The sequence below is a fragment of the Danio rerio genome, chromosome 3, assembly GCF_049306965.1.
Source record: "Danio rerio strain Tuebingen ecotype United States chromosome 3, GRCz12tu, whole genome shotgun sequence".
Lineage (NCBI taxonomy): Eukaryota > Metazoa > Chordata > Actinopteri > Cypriniformes > Danionidae > Danio > Danio rerio.
Window position 1 is genome coordinate 4,980,001 of NC_133178.1, and position 18,883 is coordinate 4,998,883.

General features: G+C 38.8%; 2 protein-coding genes across 2 annotated transcripts in view; both read left to right on the forward strand.

The window, feature by feature from the left end:
- The window catches only part of LOC141381111 (zinc-binding protein A33-like), a 397,850-nt gene extending 380,193 nt beyond the window's left edge, over positions 1–17,657 (forward strand). Inside the window, exon 6 of the transcript XR_012400733.1 lies at positions 17,525–17,657. The gene's annotated coding sequence lies outside the window, so the exon portion shown is untranslated. The remainder of the gene's footprint in view (positions 1–17,524) is intronic.
- prcd (photoreceptor disc component) lies at positions 2,994–9,752 on the forward strand. Its single transcript, XM_005171548.6, has 2 exons — positions 2,994–3,171; positions 8,871–9,752. The coding sequence occupies exons 1-2, from the start codon at positions 3,098–3,100 to the stop codon at positions 8,950–8,952; spliced, it is 156 nt and encodes a 51-aa protein (XP_005171605.1). The 5' UTR covers positions 2,994–3,097; the 3' UTR covers positions 8,953–9,752.
- Positions 17,658–18,883: the final 1,226 nt, after the last annotated feature.

An 18,883-nucleotide genomic window follows, 5' to 3' on the forward strand; every position in this document is an offset into this window, starting at 1 on the left:
CTGTAGAATCCTCATAGCAACCCAGAACACTGTAGAATCCTCATAGCAACCCAAAACACTGTAGAATCCTCATAGCAACCCAGAACATTGTAGAATCCTCATAGCAACCCAAAACACTGTAGAATCCTCATAGCAACCCAGAACACTGTAGAATCCTCATAGCAACCCAAAACACTGTAGAATCCTCATAGCAACCCAGAACATTGTAGAATCCTCATAGCAACCCAAAACACTGTAGAATCCTCATAGCAACCCAAAACACTGTAGAATCCTCATAGCAACCCAGAACACTGTAGAATCCTCATAGCAACCCAAAACACTGTAGAATCCTCATAGCAACCCAAAACACTGTAGAATCCTCATAGCAACCCAAAACACTGTAGAATCCTCATAGCAACCCAAAACACTGTAGAATCCTCATAGCAACCCAGAACACTGTAGAATCCTCATAGCAACCCAAAACACTGTAGAATCCTCATAGCAACCCAGAACACTGTAGAATCCTCATAGCAACCCAAAACACTGTAGAATCCTCATAGCAACCCAAAACACTGTAGAATCCTCATAGCAACCCAAAACACTGTAGAATCCTCATAGCAACCCAAAACACTGTAGAATCCTCATAGCAACCCAAAAAACTGTAGAATCCTCATAGCAACCCAGAACACTGTAGAATCCTCATAGCAACCCAAAACAATGTAGAATCCTCGTAGCAACCTTAAACACTGTAGATTCCACATAGCAACCCAAAACATGTTAGAATCCTCATAGCAACCCAGAACACTGTAGAATCCTCATAGCAACCCAAAACACTGTAGAATCCTCACAGCAACCTAAACACTATAGAATCCTCATTACAACCCAAAACACTGTAGAATCCTCATAGCAACCCAAAACACTGTAGAATCCTCATAGCAACCCAGAACACTGTAGAATCCTCATAGCAACCCAAAACACTGTAGAATCCTCATAGCAACCCAGAACACTGTAGAATCCTCATAGCAACCCAAAACACTGTAGAATCCTCATAGCAACCCAGAACACTGTAGAATCCTCATAGCAAGCCAGAACACTGTAGAATCCTCATAGCAACCCAAAACACTGTAGAATCCTTGTAGCAACCCAAAACACTATAGAATCCTCATTACAACCCAAAACACTGTAGAATCCTCATAGCAACCCAAAACACTGTAGAATCCTCATAGCAACCCAGAACATTGTAAAATCCTCATTACAACCCAAAACACTGTAGAATCCTCATAGCAACCCAGAACACTGTAGAATCCTCATAGCAACAAAAACACTGTAGAATCCTCATAGCAACCCAAAACACTGTAGAATCCTCATAGCAACCCAAAACACTGTAGAATCCTCATAGCAACCCAAAACACTGTAGAATCCTCATAGCAACACAGAACATTGTAGAATCCTCATAGCAACAAAAACACTGTAGAATCCTCATAGCAACCCAAAACACTGTAGAATCCTCATAGCAACCCAAAACACTGTAGAATCCTCATAGCAACCCAGAACACTGTAGAATCCTCACAGCAACCTAAACACTGTAAAATCCTCATAACAACCTAAAGCACTGGAGAATCCTCATAGCAACCCAAAACACTGTAGAATCCTCACAGCAACCTAAACACTGTAAAATCCTCATAACAACCTAAAGCACTGGAGAATCCTCATAGCAACCCAAAACACTGTAGAATCCTCATAGCAACCCAAAACACTGTAGAATCCTCATAGCAACCCAGAACACTGTAGAATCCTCATAGCAACCCAAAACACTGTAGAATCCTCATAGCAACCCAGAACATTGTAGAATCCTCATAGCAACCCAAAACACTGTAGAATCCTCATAGCAACCCAGAACACTGTAGAATCCTCATAGCAACCCAAAACACTGTAGAATCCTCATAGCAACCCAGAACATTGTAGAATCCTCATAGCAACCCAAAACACTGTAGAATCCTCATAGCAACCCAAAACACTGTAGAATCCTCATAGCAACCCAGAACACTGTAGAATCCTCATAGCAACCCAAAACACTGTAGAATCCTCATAGCAACCCAAAACACTGTAGAATCCTCATAGCAACCCAAAACACTGTAGAATCCTCATAGCAACCCAAAACACTGTAGAATCCTCATAGCAACCCAGAACACTGTAGAATCCTCATAGCAACCCAAAACACTGTAGAATCCTCATAGCAACCCAAAACACTGTAGAATCCTCATAGCAACCCAAACCACTGTAGAATCCTCATAGCAATCCAGAACACTGTAGAATCCTCATAGCAACCCAAAACACTGTAGAATCCTCATAGCAACCCAAAACACTGTAGAATCCTCATAGCAACCCAGAACACTGTAGAATCCTCATAGCAACTTAAAACACTGTAAAATCTTCATAGCAACCTAAAACACTTAAGCATCCTCCTACAGTAGCACCCCAAAACACTCTAACAATCACTTAATTGCATAAAACACCATAACAACTCCCTAGCAACAGACAGCCAACCAAAACACCCTAATGATCTTATAGGAATCCAAAATGCCCTAGAAATCTGAATTACCCTTACAACTTTTTAGCATCCTTTAAGAAACCCAGAACAGCATTTGTCAGTGTTGTTACAACAACTTAACAACACACTGACAACCAAGCAAAACATCATTACCTAGCAACAGAAAACACACTAACCTCCTAGCAACCCCCAAAACCCTAACAATCTCCTAATTGTACAAAACACCCAAACAACCCCCTAGCAACCAAAACAGCTTCCTCGCAACACTATGGCAACCACTCAAAACATGCTAGCGAGGCAGATGAATGTAAAGCCTGCGTATCTATGTGTGTGTGTGTTTGTGTGCGTGTGTGTTCAGCTATCTGCTGTGTCAGCACTCAAACAGCAGCAGGTGCTGACGGCTCCATCCTCCCACACAGCTAACGCTGACTGAGATTAGCGCTAATCCAGCCCTATAATCTGAGTCACGCGCAGGCCGCTGTGAAAGTGTGTGTGACCCGAGCGCTGAGACTGTCCCGAGGTGTGAGTGTGTGTTTGTGTGTGTGTTTTCCATTCTCCTCCAGCAACATGTGCACCACCATCATGGTCCTGAGCACCATCGCTGTCCTGCTGCGGCGGATGTTCATCAACCGCGTCAAACCGTGAGTACACACACACACACACACTACTATTCAATTGAAGTATATTTGTATAAAGCTTTTCACAATAACTATTGTTTCAAAGCAGCTACAATTTGCACATTATTGGATTACAATTATATTCATAAGAGTTAAGGTTATCAGTTTCCATAACTGTATTAGTTACTAATAATTAACTAGTACCTAATAGCTAGTTAAAGATATTATATGTAAACGTAGTTAACCTGATTATATCATGATTCAATTCAATTCATTTTTATTTCTATGGCGCTTTTGCAATGTAGATCATGTCAAAGCAGCTTCACATAGAAGATTATAGTTACTTGAAACAGTGTAGTTAAGTTTTCAGAGTTTAAAGATTTCAGATTAGCTCAGTCCAGTGGGGGTTAATATTCATTGCTGGGAGTCCAAACACTGGAGATTAATCCATCGATGCGCAACTCTACAAGTCCTGAACTATGCAAGCCAGTGGCAACTGTGGCGAGGAAAAAAAAACTTCACCTATGGGCGAAAGAGAAGGAAAAAAAACCTAGAGAGAAACTAATACCGTATATCTAATACCTGTAATGACAGAATTACCATTTAGGGTCCACATCAGGCCCGGATTGGCTAATCGGGAGGACCGGGAGAATTCCCGGTGGGCCGGTCCGTTTTTTGGCCGCGAGGGCCGGTGTCCCTAGCTCCAGAATCTGTTGCTCTAAGCAGTCACACTTTTTAAATTAATTTATTTATTTACTTGACCACAGTCTTCTTATTCATTAATTTAATACAGCTCTCTGCTCTTTTCATATATAACCAGCCTGCAGGTTCATAATGTTATAAGTCACATATCATTATACAACCGTTGTGGCCCAGTGGTTAGCACGTTAGATTACAACGTCACCGATCCGGGTTTGATCCTCGCCTGAGTAAATTATTATTTTCATTTTTACTGTTGAGACATATAATACTGTTTGGGTTGTCGAACATTTGAAGTTCTAAAGCAGCTGTTTTCTCAAAAAAAGACGTGATAGTGTTATTAGAAACTGAATTGGAAATGACCTTATTTTATAGTCAGTCGTGAACTGAGGTGGGCCGGTCTGAGGCTTGAAACTCCAGGGCTGAAAAAGAGTCCCACTCCGGCCCTGGTCCACATAGGTATCTTATATATGGCAATATATGCAAAATGACTGTACATGAATACCATATATAAGTTCATATTTGGATTTCACATATACATATATAGTAACACTTTATTTTGAGGGTCCATTTAAGTATTAGTAGACTGTCTGCTTAATATCTGCTGATATTGCTCCTTCAACAGACATTTAACTGACTGTAAGACACTTTGCAAGTACATGTCAACTTACACTAACCCCAACCTAACAGTCTACTTCTAATGTAATGAGAACTAGTTGGCGTGAAGATGCAATGTAACTTACAGTGCATCCGGAAAGTATTGATAGCGCTTCCCTTTTCCCACATGTTTTTATGTTACAACGTTATTCCAAAATGGATTTAATTAATTTCCTCAACATTCTACACACAATCCCCCATAATGACAATGCGAACAAAGAGTTTTTGAAATTGTTGCAAACTTTTACAAAAAAAAAAAAGCTGAAAAATCACATCAGTATTCACAGCCTTTGTTTAAGACTTTATTGATGCACCTTTGGCAGCGATTACAGCCTCAAGTCTTTCTCAATATGATGCCACAAGCTTGGTACACCTGTCTTTGGGAATTTTTGCCCATTCCTCTTTGCAGCACCTCCCAAGCTCTATCCGGTTGGATGGGAATCAACTGTGTGCAGCCATTTTCAGATCTTTCCAGAGATGTTCAATAGGATTTGGGTCTGGGCTCTGGCTGGGCCACTCAATTACATCCAACGACTTGTTGTGAAGCCGCTCTATTGATATTTTGGCGGTGTACTCAGGGTGATTGTCCTGCTGGAAGATGAACCGTCGCCCCAGTCTGAGGTCAAGAGCACTCTGAAGCAGGTTTTCATTCAGGATGTCTCTGTACATTGCTGCATTCATCTTTCCCTCTATCCTGACTAGTCTTCCAGTTCCAGCTGCTGAAAAACATCCCCACAGCATGATGCTGCCACCACCATGCTTCACTGTAGGGATGGTATTAGCCTGAAGATGAGTGCTGCCTGCTTTTCTCCGAATGTAACCCCTGGCGTTCACTCCAAAGAGTTCAATTTGAGTCTTATCACAGCAGAGAGTTTAGTTTCTTATAGTCTGAGAGTCCTTCAGATGTTTTTTGGTAAATTCCAGGCGGGGAGTGTCTTCTGTCTGGCAACTCTAACATACAGGCCTGATTGGTGGATTGCTGCACAGATGGTTCTTTAAGGTTCTCCTCTCTCCACAGAAGAACACTGGAGCTCAGACAGAGTGACCATGGGGTTAAAAGGGGGAGAAAGTAGGGGTGGAAGGGGGGGAGCTTCAAGACGAAGATAACTGGAGTGAAAAACTCAGAGTATTTATAATGCTTCCGTAATCATCTAATAGGGCAGATTACAGAGCTAATGAGGAGCCAGCCGTGTTGATCATAAGCACGTGATCCTCTTGAAATTAGTTTATAAATAAACCACACATATTTATATATGTCATACACATTTTTAGAAATTTTGCAAAAATATGACATTTATGTTACATATAAATATAACTGCAGAAATGTTTAAATATATTAGCTATCTCTCACAATTCCAACTTTTATATCCTATTAATGAGTGATACAAACTGATCTAAAGTGATCTAAACCAGGGATTTTCAAACTGTGGGTCGCACAGTGAACAAAGGTGGGTCGCGCAACGTCACATAGCTGCAGCTGTAATTACAATGCGGTGAATCAAAACCAGTATGATTGACGGCAATAAATCAAAGACCTCTTACCCTAAAAATATCTAAAGTGTGTTTCCTACAAAAAGACAAAGCTGGTTATGTTTCACAGCTGTCTTTTTCCTTTTTTCGCTAGACATTACGAGCACTGCTCCGTTTGAGCCCTCGTAATCTGCGTTCGGACCGGGAGAGCTCGCGCTGAGTGGAGCTCTTAGTAAGGGACCGTCGAAAAAAGTGCTTGTTTTTTTTTTCGTTTGTTTTTTTGCTCTGTCCTGCATGTTTTATTTTAAACACAGCTAATTTCCTCATAAATGAGCACAAACAGTTACTAAAGTAGTCAAATGCTTGATTATAGATCTGTGCATTCTTACATTAACACCTCTGTTATCAAACAAAACACAATGAGAGATTCATCTGCTGCTCTTCACTAAATAACTATAGTAACTTTAATCAATATGCAAATACAATCAAAAGTGAAGTAGATTTTATAGCTTTATTTAATTTCCGTATAGGCCATTGATTTTAATAGGCTAAACCTTTTAGTTTATTGTCAGTATTTTCTAATGTTTGCTATGATCATTTGAAGCTATTTGTTGTCCCATATTTTTTTACATCCCAGCGTTGACAGATTGCTAATCAATAAATAGCTATAGTGCTATCTGTTAGTTTTAACGTCAGCTAATGTTATGGAAGGGCATAGATGTTATGGAAAATAGTAATAGTAATGTAACTACCCCCATTATTCCTTCCTCAAGCAAATGTAAATATTAGATCTATATAGCTATAATTTTAATTGCATTGGCATATTTATCTGACGTTTTCCCAGCTTGTAGTAGTCGATCAAAAAGCTATTTAGTTTCTTATATGAGATCATATTCTCTTCTAAAAAAACTTTTTCATCAATAAAATGATCACAGTTACAGCCAGCATCCCACAAAAAGCAGTTCGAGCCTCATCTTATGCATATCAAATCACAAAATGCTTTGCTTTGAATGGATACTTTTTTTTACCCATTTTTCCATATTAAAATATTATGGTGGGACTTGAGATTGAATTACTTGCCTAGGTGGGTCCCGTAATAAAAAAGTACACTTACACTACACTTAAAAAAGTGTTTTTCTGTTTGTACAAAATAATCTGAGCTGAAAAAACACAACCGTTGAAGTTTTGGGAGGAACACTCAATTGTTTTATGTTCAATCAACTTACATTTGTAAAAATGATTAAGTTAACTGACGGCACGGTGGTTCAGTGGCTGGCTCTGTCACCTCACAGCAAGAAGGTCGCTGGTTCGAGTTCCGGCTGGGTCAGTTGGCATTACTGTGTGGAGTTTGCAAGTTCTCACCATGTTGGCGTGGGTTTCCTCCGGGTGCTCCGATTTACCCAAACACATGTGCTATAGAGGAATTGATCAACTATATTGGCTGTAGTGTATGAGTGTGTGTATGAATGTGTATGGATGTTTCCCAGTACTGGGCTGCAGCTGGATGGACATCCAAATGTGTTGCTAGGGAGTTGTTATGGTGTTTGTGCAAGTAAGTGATTGTTAGGGGGTTTTGGGTTGCTAGGAGGTAGAGGTCTGCATGGTCCCGACCAGATTTCTTGCGGCGCGAGAGTAACTCCCGAGCGAGCGAGCATGTATGTGTGTGAATGAGAGAGCGTGATGCTGTGTTTAGCTTGATTGTTGCTGTCTATGTGTGTGTGTGTGTGTATGTGTGTGAATGAGAGAGAGAGCTTGGTGCTGTCTGTGTGTGTGTGTGTGTGAATGAGAGAGAGAGCGTGATGCTGTCTGTGTGTGTGTGTGTGTGAGAATGAGAGAGAGAGCGTGATGCTGTCTGTGTCACTTGCTTGGTTCTGTGTGTCTATGCATGTGTGTTATAGGCTGTCTGAACTGTATCGCTGGAAAGTTTTTGGTCCTGTTAGTCGGATTGGGCACGGTGGGTAGAAAACGGGGTGGGGCCAGCAGCAGGGACAACAAATGCTGACTATAAGCGGGAGCGGTCGAGTTCGGGCTAAAACCTGGCGGGATTCAAAATGTAGTCCCAGGCAGATCTCTACTAGGAGGTGGCAAAGAGGTTGTTTAGGAATTATTGTGACAACATGAAGGAATTGGGTAAAATCCAGCATTTTTTGACAGTTCATCATAATTATAACTTCTCTTAATTTTGACAATCATAAATTTTAATTAGTAAATCTCATTATTTTGACTGAAAGAACTTATTTGAGAAATACTTGAGTTTGTTTCTCAAATTAAATTGCTTTATCATAATATTTAACAGTTTTTTCAGTTTTATCTCATAAATAATTTCAGTATTTCGACATAATTTTGCTCTCATTCTAATTTTTAAAGTGTTAAGCCCTTTGTTCAAAGATGTAAAGCAAGTCTTTGATGTTCCTAGAGTGTGTGTGAAGTTTCAGCTAAAAAAACACTAATAATGTGTTATAACTCTTTTTTGGTGACTGTCGCTTTAAATGCAAATGAGATTGTGCTCTTTTCAAAAGAGGGCGGAGCTTCAAATGCCTGTGTGTCAGCATAGTGGCAGATTCAAAAACAAGACTAACGCCCTATGCTAATGAGGAAGAGATGATGTCACTAGTGGGCGGGGCTTTATATCTCTGATGACACGTACAGCGGGAGAATGTCAATCAAAGTGTTTCTGCAGACTGTGTGAATATAAACAATACAAGTTTACCATTAGAAGCTGATTATGTTCACACACCGCTGACACACAACTGTGTTTTGCATAATACCTTCCCTTTCATTTCTCACCAGCATGAGGTTTGAACTGCCCTAAAGTGCTGCCTATTTAGGGAGCTCACTGGATATTGAATCACACTGCCAGTTTTTAAATCAGGTGTGTTTTTCATTTATTCCTCCAGTCAGCCAGATGTGAACGGCACAATGGAAAAACCGCAGGAAAACGACACGACGGACTCACAGAACAGAACTAAAGAGCTTTAAGCGCCTGAAAGTGCGAGTTTAAGAAGAAGCCGAGTTTAGGATCCTGACAGAGGCAGTAAACGCTGATGTGAAATATTGAAGAGCGCCGTCAGATCGAGTACGAGACGACACACCGCAGCTAAACACAGCCTTCACAGAGATGAAGCCCATTCTGGAGGACTGGAGTCACGTGACTCTCATCCAGAGGAGCTTTCAGGAGCCGCAGGAGGATGAGCTGAGGCCGTCTGTGACGCTGCGCTGTAAATCATTCATACACACACACACACACACACACACACACATGGCTGACCACAGAGACCTTCATCTTCATCATCTTCTTCTTCATCCCGATCGATGCTCTGTTCTGAGACACAAAGACAGAGTGTGTGTGTGATTCTGAAAGACTCTTGAAGACTGATGGAGGACACACACACACACACACACACACAGTTAAGTCCATCAAACATTGATGCTTTTATATGCTCTTCCTGTAGACGTGAGTGTGTGTATACCTCGCTTCACTGATCACACACACACACACACACAAACACTCACACACACAAACACACACACTCATAGAGAGGAAGGAAGTGAGAGAGAGGTAAATGCACATGCACACACAGAGACACACACACACACACACACACACACACACACATTTAAACATGCTGACATTTTAAATACACACACACACATATAGACTCACTCTGAGAAAACACACACACACACACACACACACACACACACACACACACACACACACACACACACACACATTTAAACATGCTGACATTTTAAATACACACACACACACACACACACACATATATAGACTCACTCTGAGAAAACACACAAACACACATACACACACACACACACACACACACATTTAAACATGCTGACATTTTAAATACACACACATACACACACACATATAGACTCACTCTGAGACAAACACACACACACACACATTTAAACATGCTGACATTTTAAATACACACACACACACACACACACACACACACACACACATTTAAACATGCTGACATTTTAAATACACACACATACACACACACATATAGACTCACTCTGAGACAAACACACACACACACACATTTAAACATGCTGACATTTTAAATACACACACACACACACACACACACACATAGACTCACTCTGAGAAAACACACACACACACACACACATTTAAACATGCTGACATTTTAAATACACACACACACACACACACACACATAGACTCACTCTGAGAAAACACACACACACACACACACATTTAAACATGCTGACATTTTAAATACACACACACACACACACACAGACTGACTCTGAGACAAACAAACACACACACACACACACACACACACACAGAGACAGACACATACATTTATACACACTGACACTTTAACACACACTCACACATACATTTAAAACACATACATACACTGATGTATAGACACTGAGACAAATATACACACACACAGACACACGCAGAGAGTGAGAGAGAGAGGGTTGGATGGGGGTTTGGCTGCAAACTGAAGACCGGGGTCCCTGGTCACTACTACCAAGGTCGACCAAGGGATGGTGGGGGGCTGGGGGTGTTGGCAAGCATGCACAAATACAGTCACACACACACACACACACACACACACACACACACACACACACACACACACAAGTGTTTTCCGTGAAAAATAACAAAACGGGAGGGTGGCGGGGAGATGGGTTTTAAATACAGGAGACTCCCGGGAAAAACAGAACTGTTGGCAGGTATGCTCACACACACACTCTGCACTACCGACTACTTCAATATTGTTGATTAATCGTGCTGGGTATTTCGCTATGTTTCGCGCTTCACCGCAGATTAGCTTTGCACTAAGGAGGGGTTTGGGAGCAAATGAGTCGCTGAATGATTCATATGGGAGTCGCTGGGATAATCAGGTAAAAATACATGCAGATTGTAAGACCATGAAAGTGTTTTTTCACCTTGCATGCAGACTGTTGCTGGAGAACCCCAAAACCAAAATATGACCCTTTTAATGTATAATAGGGGCTCTTTAAATAAACACAATAACAATATAATATATGTGTGTTTCAAATCAATCATCGTTGACTTACAGGTGCACTACAAGCCTGACTATCTGGGTGTGTAATAGCTATAGACCTTTTTTTAGAATGCAAAATTACCCATTAGCCTTTGCGTGTATGCGCAAGGAGAATGCAAAGAACTTCCGGTCGGCAGCTGATGCGTGTAAACAGTCACATTTGGACAGCTTTGAACTAATAGTTTAATCTATTTTATTCGCTTTTAACGTCTTTAAACTAATCCTGCTGTGCATCAGCACCATCTCCTGGACTGATCATTAAAAAAAAATGCGATCTAATAGGATGGAAAACAACTGATGTGAGGTGTTTTCTCCCTCATTGGCAGACGGCATCTTGTGCCGTTTTGAAGCCTCATCATCGCTAAAGTCAACATTTGATTTTTCTTTTAAACATATAACCAGCCCAAACACATGTAATTCACCAAAATGTTTGACACACGCGTAACCTGTACTGTCGTACTAACATAAACGGCACCCGATTAGAATCAACATGCAAATCAGCCAGCAGAGTATCAGTAACAGACGTTTATTCGTCATTTTTGGTCATTTTATTGGTCATTTTTGGTCATTTTATTGGTCATTTTTGGTCATTTTATTAGTAATTTTTGGTCATATTATTGGTCATTTTTGGTCATTTTATTGGTCATTTTTGGTCATATTATTGGTAATTTTTGGTCATTTTATTGGTCATTTTTGGTAATTTTATTGGTCATTTTTGGTCATTTTATTGGTCATTTTTGGTCATTTTATTAGTCATTTTTGGTCATATTATTGGTCATTTTTGGTCATATTATTGGTCATTTTTGGTCATTTTATTGGTCATTTTTGGTCATTTTATTGGTCATTTTTGGTCATTTTATTGGTCATTTTTGGTCATATTATTGGTCATTTTTGGTAATTTTATTGGTCATTTTTGGTCATTTTATTGGTCATTTTTGGTCATTTTATTGGTCATTTTTGGTCATTTTGTTGGTCATTTTTGGTCATTTTATTAGTCATTTTTGGTCATATTATTGGTCATTTTTGGTCATATTATTGGTCATTTTTGGTCATTTTATTGGTCATTTTTGGTCATTTTATTGGTCATTTTTGGTCATTTAATTGGTCATATTATTGGTCATTTTTGGTAATTTTATTGGTCATTTTTGGTAATTTTATTGGTCATTTTTGGTAATTTTATTGGTCATTTTTGGTAATTTTATTAGTCATTTTTGGTCATATTATTGGTCATTTTTGGTCATTTTATTAGTCATTTTTGGTCATATTATTGGTCATTTTTGGTCATTTTATTGGTCATTTTTGGTCATTTTATTAGTCATTTTTGGTCATATTGGTCAATTCATCAATTACACACCTTTTAAGTTTCATGCCAGTGATCTGGTTTGCTCTATAATGCAGTGAAGTAATGTGTGTATGTGTGTGTGTTTGTGCACATTGAAGAGCTGCTGAGCTAACAGCTGACAGGCCAGGGAAACACACACACACACTGTATTTTTGTCGGCAGACACGCAACTAGGAGCTTTTTCTCGCGCGCTTGAACCACAGATCTGACAGATTATAACAGCTTTAACACACACCTTTCAAAGTTGTGTGTCACAAAAACACTCCGAAATCCACTTAAAACGCTTTTTCGGATCTCAAGTTACCGGTTGTGAACGCTGTAAACGGAAGTTCTAAACATTCTACCGGAAGACGCTGGTCACTATAGCGCCCACCATGCAGCAGCCACGAAAAAAAGTTCATAGATGAGATCTTTTTAAAAGGGGGCGGAGTCTTGTTTGGTTATGGCTGTTTTTGTGTTGGTGTAAGTATAAACATCATTGCCTAAAATTAGCATATTCGCATTTCTTCATGTATATAGTTACTCTAATGAATGACCATACTCATGATACGAATGATAATAAAATGTGTGTATTTTTGGTGCTGCTCTTTCCTGCTTTTCTTCCCATCTCTCTGACAGACAGCTTTACATTTTAGCGAGGAGTTTCTATCACCCAATGTCCCACTGAAGCAAGGTGTCCCCCAGGGATCTGTTCTCAGTCCATTATTATTCACCTTTATTATTATATCACATTATTATTAACACCTTTCGCTCAAATCTTACACCGTCATGAACAGAGATGATAATTCAGAGATCTCAGCAATATGACAAAATGCACTTGCTCAAGCTTGAGTGTATTACTACAGTTGTTGTGTTATTTTTGCAACTATGGAATTACTACAACAGGTTAATTACTATAGTTGTTGTTATAATAGCAACAATAGAATCACCACAAAAGACTCATTACTATAGTTGTTGTTACCATAGCAACAATAGAATCACCACAAAAGATTCATTACTATAGTTGTTGTTACCATAGCAACAATAGAATCACCACAAAAGATTCATTACTATAGTTGTTGTTACCATAGCAACAATAGAATCACCACAAAAGATTCATTACTATAGTTGTTGTTGTTACCATAGCAACAATAGAATCACCACAACAGATTTATTACTATAGTTGTTGTGTTACCATAGCAACAATAGAATTACTACAACAGATTAATTACAATTGTTGTTGATTTACCATAGCAACAATAGAATGACCACAACAGCTAATCACTATAGTTGTTGTTACCATAGCAACATTAGAATTAACACAACAGACAATTACTATAGTTGTTGTTACCATAGCAACATTAGAAATACCACAACAGATTAATTACTATAGTTGTTGTATTACCATAGCAACAATAGAACTACCACAACATAATTGCTATAAATTGTTGTTACCATAGCAACAACATAATTACCACAACAGATTAATTACTTTTGTTGTTATTACCATAGCAGCAATAGAATTACTACAACAGACTATTTCTTATAGTTTGTGTAACCATAGCAACAATAGAATCACTACAACAGATTAATTACTAAATTTGATGTGTTACTATAGCAACAACAGAATTAACAAAACAGATTAATTACTATAATTGTTGTGTTACCATAGCAGCAATAGAACTACCACAACATAATTAATATATATATATTGTTGTGTTATTATAGCAACAATATAATTACCATAACAAATTACTATAATTGTGTTACCATAGCAACAATAGAATTGCCACAAAAAAATTCCATAGTTATTTTGTTACCATAGCAATAATAGAATTGCCACAACATTATTACTACATTTGTTGTTACCATAGCAACAATAGAATTACCACAACAGAATAATTGCTATAATTGTTGTGTTACCATAGCAACAATAGAACTACCACAACATAATTACTATATATCGATGTGTTACCATAGCAACAATATAATTACAACAAATTACTATAGTTGTGTTACCATAGCAACAATAGTTACCACAACAAAATTGCCATAGTTCCTTTGTTACCATAGCAACAACAGAGTTACCACAACATTACTACATTTGTTGTGTTACCATTGCAACAATAGAATTACCACAACAGATAATTACTATAGTTGTTGATACCATAGTAACAACAAAACTACCACAACAGCTAATTACTATAGTTGTTGAGACAATGGCAACAATAGAACTACCACAACCGATTACTATAGTTGGGCTGTTGCTGCGGCCGGACATTAACGAGAATTATTTATATTATTTGCTAAATTTCCTATTTTTTAACGCCTACCCTCTCCCCAACCCTAAATCCAACCGTCACAGTAATGTAAAAACAGTAGTTGTACCGAGCATTATTTATCTATTGAATTACCCAATAAATTGTATTTTTAATGCCCACCCCTAAACCCAATCGTCACAGTACTGTAAAAATATAAATTATTGTTATACATTGTCATAAAAAATGCTGCTATAATTTATGTGCATTTGCACTTCCGGACAGCCGCGTATCCGATCTAGACTTTACCCTATAGTTGTTGTGTTACCATAGCAACAATAGAATTATAACAGCTAATTACTATAGATTGTTGTTACCATAGCAACAATATAAACACCACAACAGGTTAATTACTATATTTGGTGTGTTACCATAGCAACAATAGAATCACCACAAAAGATGAATTACTATCGTTGTTGTGTCACCATATCAATAATAGAATTGCCACAAAAGATGCATTACTATAGTTGTTGTTACCATAGCAACAATAGAAATGCCACAAACGATTAATTACTATTGTTGTTACCATAGCAACAATAAAATTACTACAACAGATTAATTACTATATTTAATGTGTTACCATAGCAACAATATAATTACCACAAAAGATTAATTACTCTAGTTGCTGTGTTACCATAGAAATAATATAATTCCCACAACAGACAAATTACTATATAAAATACCATAATTTAAATACTTTACTATAGTATGGTTCAGTGTTTACTATAAAACAATTACTATAATATTTTTATTTTCATAATTTGAAGGAGTTAAAATTGAAAGTGAGCATAACTGAGAAGAGAACAGATGTGAAAGTGCATCATCTGAGTAAACCCTGACGGTCCCCGTTCTCCTCCTTTGGACTCAAGACTGCAAGCGCAGGATGTTTTTGCAGAATAATTCACAGATAAAGAGCCTGCAGAACACACAGATGAAAGGCTGGCTGTTTGTAAACGGCCTGATGTGAGGATCAGAGTAACACAGCTGCAGTGGAGGAGGAAATCTGAAGCTCACCAAGCCCAAGCAAACATCTGCTCCGCATCCGCAGTTAGTTCAGTCCCAGGTGTGGAGGGATCAGATTCCTCAGAGCTGGATCAAGAGTCACCCGACCCCACGTTTACAATCTCAAACACACAAACATCTCACAAAACACACACACACACACACACACACACACACACACACACACACACACACACACACACACACACACACACACACACACACACACAGAGATGGAGATGAAGATCACCACAGACCTGCTGGAATGCAAATATGTATTTATTTATTATTAATATATATATATATATATATATATATATATATATAACTATTTGTGCTCAAATTGTTCTGAATTGTTTCATAATATACAGCAGTCAACATTTGACCTGGATCAAAAACATTTGTTTAATGTTTTAAAATCCTAAGACAATGATGGGTGTTGTTCAGTAATTTTAGCACAACTTTGATGATTTTTATCCACTTCAGAATGTTAACTACTGTATAACTGTGCAATGTGAGGGATAATGTCCATCCAGATGGAATAAATCCTGACAGGACTATCTGCTGTTGTACAAGACCCAAGTAGAAATCTGATAAGGCAATTTCTGCAAATTATGCTTATGACTAAATTTACACTAGTATATATTCTGATTTTGCATTTTTTTTAAATAATTGGAATTAAAAATATTGCATACAGTAGTAAAATAATCATGTTTAATAGTAAAAACCTGTGTAGAAAAAGAAAAACTACATTACCCATGATGCTGTGCAGAGGATTCCACCAATCAGAGAAGCAGTGAGTGAAGCAGGTTAATCTTTAGCTCCACCCACTTCATGGAGCTCCACCAATGACATAATCAATGGGCTCTATGCACTAGTGTTTTTCAGTCAATGATGAACTTTCAGACTTAACTTGAGCGCTTAATGAGACTGTTTGCAAATTCACAAGGTTCCTTTTACAGCACTGATGTTGCACTGTAATGCAAATAAAATATGATCAGTTAAATAGACTTAATTCAATTCAAGTTTATTTCTCTAGCACTTTTACAATGTAGATTGTGTCAAAGCCGCTTAACATAGAAGTTCTAGTAAAGTCCAAGCATTCACTCAAAGTAAGCAGGGCCACTGCTGGCCAAAAGGGGGCCCCCTATGTGAAATTTTACAGTGGTGCACCCACAGAGGAACAAAAACACACAAACATTTGTATTTAAACAGGTATTTATTTATTTATATACATGAATATACTTTTAAGCACTTAAATTACACTTTAAACATAATAAATACATAACATAAAAAACATAAAAAAATAATAGATCACATCAAAATAAACACTGACACGTCTTCTAATTTTAAACATTTACAAAAGGTAAGAAATAAAAGCCTCACTGTACCTGTAGAGATGGACGGTCCTCAGTACTGCAGCCTCTGTCTGAACCTGTGCAGGTGCCTCTGGAGCAGTGCTGGTCATGCCACCTCATCTTTTTTTGTGACAAATTTCAGCTTTGAACCTCCATGTGCAATACAGAAGAAACTAGTCGTTTAAAGAAAAACTCATGACATACTATTAAAACAATGGACTAGTCAAGTACTCTTCTTTATGTGTAAACTACAACCAAAATGTGGGTTCTACTTGCACTATGTAACAAAAACTGGCCCCTGCTGGAAGTATAAATCATAGACAGTTGTGGTTTTTAAGAATTAATGTGTATTTTTAAACAAAAACTTTGTTAACATTTAGAAAAAATCATCATTAATGAATTCAACCCGGGCTCATTGTGGAAACGTAGCCCCGCGGATGTTTCTGCAGGCCGTGAGATACGTCCTGGGAGGTACGTATTCGAGCGTTTTTTGTTTTCGCGGATCCGCAAGAGGCCGCTGTGCGTGTTTTTTCGCGTCTCGGGCGCCTCTCGGGAGCGTGCGCCGTTCGCGCCCGCGCTGTTCTCGCGCGAAAAGCCGCCGGATCAGCCGACCCAGCCGCCCTCCTCTTCCTCCTCCTCCTTCCCTAAACCCGAGTGACAGTTTGCAAAAGCCGTCCAGAAAAAAAAAACAAAAAAAAAACAAAAGCCCTTGTCTTCGATTTTGACCGCATTTTCGGATCCCGCCGCGTTCTCGCCCTTATTTTACGGATTCTGTTATTCTTCTTACCTGATTTCCGGAACCGCTGTTCCCCGGACTCAATCCCGGTCGTCGTCCCCGCGGCCGGCTCCTCCTCCTCCTCCAGGGCCTCCGCTCAGCCGATGCAACGCTGTTGCATCGGGAAAGCCCTCCACTCGGAGGCGAGCGCGAAGAGGAGGAGCGGAGCGGCGCCACACCGCCCCGCAACGTTCGCTCGAAAAAAGCTAAATGCGTCCGTACGTACCTCCAGCCACGTAAATCGCGGTCTCCAGAAACGTCCGCAGGGCTACGTTTCCAGAATGAGCTTGGGTTGAATAAATTCATGCAATAAAATCACAGAATGAGTCAGCTTTGTTATTACATATTGTAATGTAAAAAAATGAAAAACCGGCCTATTAAGAACACACAAATCCACTTACTGTCATAGCAGTGATACAAGCAATAACAACTGTAACAATAAGAAATGTAAAGAAATAGACAAAGCAATAAACAAAGATAACAGCAAAGAATTAGATAATATTTAATTATATAACATAATATAATAATTATATAATAATAAATAAGCTACAGTAAAATAATTGTGCAGTGCCCAGGCCCGGATTGGCTAATCGGGAGGAGAGAGAATTCCCGGTGGGCCGGTCTGTATTTTAGCCACGAGGGCCGGTGTCCCTAGCAGCTTGCACCCTCAGCAGTCACACTTTTTTCATTTATTTATTTATTTGACCATAGCTTTACTCTTTTTACTCGTTATTTTGCCGCAGCGCTGCTCTTTTTATTTATTTTCTCGCAGCCCCGTGTGCAGAATGCAGCCTGCAGGTTAACTAACGTTAATGATGATGATGATGTAATGTAACTATCGACCCCAAACAGCGGCACCTTAGTGAATATAAGAATTCGAATAATTAATATTAATGAACATTACACCTGCTCAAAGAAAATCAGATGATTCACTTCATTAATAAAGCTGACATAACTTGATCAGAAATCTAAAAAGGGGAGAAAAAGATTGAGCCGTCAAAAGAAAGTAGTTCTGTGTCTTATGGGTCACAAGTCATTACTTATTTATAATTGCT

What these genes read in the sequence shown, in the direction of transcription:
- prcd (XM_005171548.6), top strand. Translation starts at nt 3,098, where the DNA reads ATGTGCACCACCATCATGGTCCTGAGCACCATCGCTGTCCTGCTGCGG. An exon ending in TTCATCAACCGCGTCAAACC is followed by an intron (nt 3,172 to 8,870) that starts GTGAGTACACAC and finishes TTATTCCTCCAG; the next exon opens with TCAGCCAGATGTGAACGGCA.